At 37.7% G+C, this 5,331-nt stretch overlaps 1 protein-coding gene across 1 annotated transcript; it reads left to right on the top strand.

The window, feature by feature from the left end:
• The first annotated feature begins 217 nt into the window (after positions 1–217).
• Positions 218–2,169, top strand: LOC118028734 (protein DETOXIFICATION 56). The gene has a single exon (XM_035032438.2). It carries the CDS (start codon positions 480–482, stop codon positions 2,007–2,009), a length of 1,530 nt encoding a protein of 509 aa, XP_034888329.1. The 5' UTR covers positions 218–479; the 3' UTR covers positions 2,010–2,169.
• The last annotated feature ends 3,162 nt before the right edge of the window (positions 2,170–5,331 follow it).

Raw genomic sequence — 5,331 nt, 5'->3', positions numbered from 1 at the left:
TTAAATTTAAAAACCATCAATGTTGTACTTTTTTACAACTAACAACACACTCTACATCTAGTCCAATAATACCTCAACACCTGATGCTACCTTTTTTTTTTTTTTTTGGCAGCTAGTTAAAGAGGGAATTTATTGGCAGTTACACAGTACAAGCTCAATCGGCAATCCTCTCAGTCATCATCTTTTTCTTTCAACACCAAATTGAAAAGAAAATCCCATATATCTAAAAGAAAATCTGGGTGCATGATTTGGCCTTTGCATTCTCATCTCCCACTACTATAAATCCACCACCCAATGTCTCTTCCTTGATTGATTACAAAAAGCCTCAATTTGCTCCTCATTTAGACACCTAAACCTTCACGAAAACCATGCACTAAGAAAATATTTATCTTATCTTATCTAAGGAGCACAGAGTGCTTCTCTCATCAACAAAATTATATATTTCGTATAAACCCTCCAATCCATTTTACCCAACCATAATGTGTGCACCATCAAAATCTGAAGAGAATCGTATTGACAAAACCTCTCAACCTCCTCCAATATCTTCGCCTACCACCCAAATATGGCCAGCAAATCTTATGCAAATGATTCTTTTGGAGATAAAAACACAGCGAGGGATGGCTCTGCCTTTGTTGGCAATGAATTTGACATGGTTTGCCAAATCAGCCATCACAACTGCATTTCTAGGCAGACTTGGAGAGCTCCAGTTAGCTGGTGGCGCTCTTGGGTTCACTTTTGCTAATTTCACTGGTTTTTCTGTCTTGAATGGGCTATGTGGTGCCATGGAACCTATCTGTGGTCAAGCTTATGGAGCTAAAAATTTCAAGCTACTACACAAGACCCTCCTCATGGCAACTTTCTTGTTGCTAATTGCAACCCTGCCTATATCTTTCTTGTGGCTTAACATGGACAAGATTCTAATCTATTTTGGCCAACAAGAAGACATTTCACGTGTTGCAAAGAACTACCTTTTTTATCTCCTCCCCGACTTAATAATCACCTGTTTGCTTTGTCCTCTCAAAGCATACTTGAGCTCCCAAAGTGTGACAGTCCCTATAATGTTTAGCTCTGCTTTGGGCCTAGCTTTTCACATCCCGATCAACATCTTACTAGCAAAAGCCAAGGGTCTTGAGGGAGTGTCTATGGCAATATGGATAACGGATCTTATAGTCGTCATTTTACTTACTTTATACGTGCTGATAATGGAAAACAGGAAAGGAGGGAAGTGGAAGGAGGGAGGGTGGTTAGATCAAGATGTTCATGACTGGCTCAGGTTGCTAAAACTCTGTGCACCATGTTGCCTTACCACCTGCCTTGAATGGTGGTGCTGGGAGATCTTGGTCTTGCTTACAGGACGACTACCAAATGCCAGGCAAGCAGTCGGAGTGGTAGCAATTGTGATGAACTTTGACTACTTGCTCTTCTCTGTGATGCTATCGCTTGCAACTTGTGCTTCCACTCGTGTGTCAAATGAGCTTGGTGCAAATCAAGCAAGCCGTGCTTACCAATCTGCATATGTGTCTCTGGGAGCAAGCACCGTTTCAGGTTGCGTTGGTGCCTTAGTGATGGTAGGGGCTAGAGGTGTTTGGGGGTCTCTGTTTAGCCATGATCAGGGGATCAGGAAAGGTGTAAAGAAGATGATGTTGCTTATGGCTTTGATTGAAGTGGTAAATTTTCCCTTAGCAGTTTGCGGGGGCATAGCCCGGGGAACAGCAAGGCCATGGTTGAGCACCTATGCCAATCTTGGCGGGTTCTATTTTCTTGCCGTGCCAATAGCAATACTCTTAGCCTTCAAAGCAGCCCTAGGCCTCGGTGGTTTGTTGATAGGCTTCTTGATTGGATTAGCTGCGTGCTTGATTTTGTTAGTAGGTTTCGTTGTTAGGATTGATTGGCAAGTAGAAGCCGACAAGGCACAAAAACTTGCGTCCTGTGACGTGCAAGAGGATGTTAGGATTGAAGAATGCGTGAACCACCGAACTATAGAAACAGAAGATGGTGCTCAAGTATGAGAGTGACTAGAACACAAGTGTCTTTTTCCAAGTATCCCCACCGTAAATGCAGGATTTCCTTGTATAATTGGACAAGTATGGCTCAACTCTAGGAAAATTAAATGTAAGGGCAAACTCAATTAACAGAATTCCCTGATGGAACTTCTAACATTCAGGATTCTATCTGTTTCCAAGCCTTTCGGCAATTCAGTGTCATCATTTCATCAATTCACTGTTCATAAATCACTCCAAATTTCAACTCCTGGTTGCATCAGATCAGTTCTTAAAGGAAGGCCAATTGTGATTCGGTCTTTAGATAGTTTCATCGTATAATGAAATGGGTTGTAAGAAAGAGGTTTCTGAAGCCGGAAAAAAGAAAGTGCAACATTTTGAAGATTCAATATAAGAGGATTCCTTGTTCCCAACATTCAATGAACATCTGGGCAGAATACAATTACACTGCCATCCATGAATTGTGGGGTTTGCAATTTCAGTCAAGGAGGCTCAAAACAGCCATGTCCAAATACAAAAATAACATCATGGTCATCAAGAACGTGGAAGGTATCATCCATCTAGATGCCCAGGTCCACAACTTGAAGCCTCAAGTTCTTTGGCTTTCTCATCATTGAAGCCGAGGGAAACAAGTATCTTGTGGCAGGGGGATTCCACTTCTGACCAAATGCCTAGAAGCAGATCATTTGTTGTAACTTCCCCACTATCACCTGTAAATTCAAAAAGACAGATTGATGAAAATAATTTTTAAAAACTTTCTCAATGGTGTACAGTTATTTTTCTCCCTGTCTTGGATAGTAGTTCCCAGCAAAGTTTGATTCAGGCAAAATCAGGAAAATACACACGCCAAGAACATGCTTTGTTACAACAGCCAAGAACAAAAATTGGACAAGCAAAACGACAATATGAATTGTGTATAATGGAGCTCAAACAGGAACTTGGAGAATGTGAATCTTGCTCAGAACAGCAGATCATTTCCAAGATAAGGAAGAATTTCACTCAAGAATAAACGTATCATAGCATATTGAATAAATGTAACAAAGAAGAAATTTGATAATGTGTGTTCACACCCGCACACGATAGCCTTCCAAAAGATATTGTCCTAGCTTACATGGGTTTAGCTATTCAGTGGATTATATCCTTAAAAAGAAACTTCTTGGGAAGAAAAGTGACCCTGTGCTACATAAGCAACTAGAACCCTTGTTTCTTAGTCGACGTGGAATAATAGAATCTTCAAAACACATATAAAAAAGGGAATTTTAATGAATGATTTGAATAATGAAAGCCATGTGTTTGTTGTGATAAGAGAATCATAGACACTTTCTAGTTTCTTCATCTATTACACGACAGTCAGACTCAAAGGTAAGAACCCCAACATCATGAATCAGAACATGCAGAAGATGGCAAACAAACAGAAAAGGATAGGAACAAGGATAGATCACGCATTTATACATGACCTTACTTTACTTTTTGGCACTATAAATATACTATAAAATATCCTTGACAATTGATGTAAACATCATAAGTGATCTCATTGAAGTCTAGGCCAAATAGTATTAGGGATGTCGCGATCTGGTTTTCAAATATAAAGACTTACAAAACTAGGGCTCCTAAAAGAGACAGAAATCACAAATTAGATTTCTTAACCATTGAGTTTGCAATCTACTATTTTCAAGGATGTCATCAAATCATGAAACACAGGCAACATTCAATCACCCATGATAGCAGCATGATGGATCATAAAAATTTAGAGACTACTTTTCATAAATTCCCGATCTTGGCCAGTAAGCAGACCCTTAAGAGAAATTTTGTTCGGATGTTTTGTACACTATCAACTGAGTTTCCATGACTCCCTGCAAACACCAAGGCTTGCATTTATGCGACACTCATTGAAGGAAACTATTTCATGTTGAACAAAAACCGAACAAAAAAACCGCAGGGAGAGCAAATCAGGACTAGCCAGATTTTAGTTTATGATGAAAAGCCCAATCGATGACCTTTCGAGCATCATCAGTCAAACCTTTTCAATTACCTTAATAGGGGTTTTTTTAAAAAAGATCAGCTAGCACAGTATTTATATATATATATATATATATAGAAAAACACTATTTAAAAAATATTTGACGATTCATATTATCATCCTCCAAAAGCGTGACATGTTATAAAATTTAAACTCACCTTCAAATCAAAGAACATAAACGTAGCAGCTCCCTCTGTTTTTACATAGCGACACCATTAGCTCATATTTCTCTAAAAAAACCTATCAAACACATGTTTTTCCTCTTAAAACACTTAAAAATAAAATTCATCGTAGCTCTAATTATCTTTGGATGTTTATCTTTTAAAAATTCATCTTTAGATGAAAATATTTTTTTTATTTTTAGATTTTGTTTGGCAAAAACTCATTTTTTTTGTATTAAAGCTACCAAAAATAGGCTTAAAAAGTGTTTATGAAACATGTTTTTAAATCTAAAAACCCTTGAACAAAAATTGTAACAAACCAAATAGGATATTAAACACTTTGATCCACTTTTTTTTACCCAACCCGGCCGGATTAATCCGAAATTTTTGGTACTTTTGACAAAACCCCATGATTGGTAAACCTCTAAAAAAATTGTGTTCGAGAAGCTCAAAGGCATGATCGGTACGTTTGTTCCTCATATAACGCTGTTTAAGGAAGAGAACTTCCACAGGGTAAAGTTGAAGCTTAATTCTAAACTGTTTTCTACAAAAATCAGTTTGAAGTAGTGTGTTAAGAGCTAGTTGTGTTGTTTCTCTTTCAATAAACTTAAAGGTCCATAGTTAATATTGTGCAAACCTAGTTAACTGCGAATCTCTAAGCTGTAGGAATCATGATCATGTTTGTTAATCGTGTTTATTTTAGTTCATTGTATCGTGGAAAATGCTTCCACTAAAACTACATAGTGCTAGTTAGTTCTTAATTGAAGTCGATCGAAGTCTGCTCGCATATTTAAAAGTTGTATTGCTCTCAATTTTGAAGTGCGATAATGAGCAAATATTCTTATCCATATTTAACAGCGAGCTTAAGTTTACAGCATTAAAAAGTTTAGTTAACAAAAGCATATCATAGCTTCAACAGCCACGCACATTGCCCGGCCTACAAGTCTGCTTTCCACCTGTGATATTCACCAGCCTTTGAGGACAATTATTTGTTAAGCCTTTTTCCATGCATGGCCATGCCTTAATCTGATATAATTTCATGTGCCACTTGTTACTATAAGAACAAAGGTCACAAGTTTATAAAAGAGATGGGGAGCATATATGAACAGTAAAGGCCACTCCAATTGTTTTAGTATTTATTTTTATTTTT

Source organism: Populus alba, chromosome 3, assembly GCF_005239225.2.
Source record: "Populus alba chromosome 3, ASM523922v2, whole genome shotgun sequence".
Taxonomy (NCBI): Eukaryota; Viridiplantae; Streptophyta; class Magnoliopsida; order Malpighiales; family Salicaceae; genus Populus; species Populus alba.
Note: the sequence above shows the minus strand (reverse complement) of the source record. Positions and strands in the feature narration are given on the sequence as shown.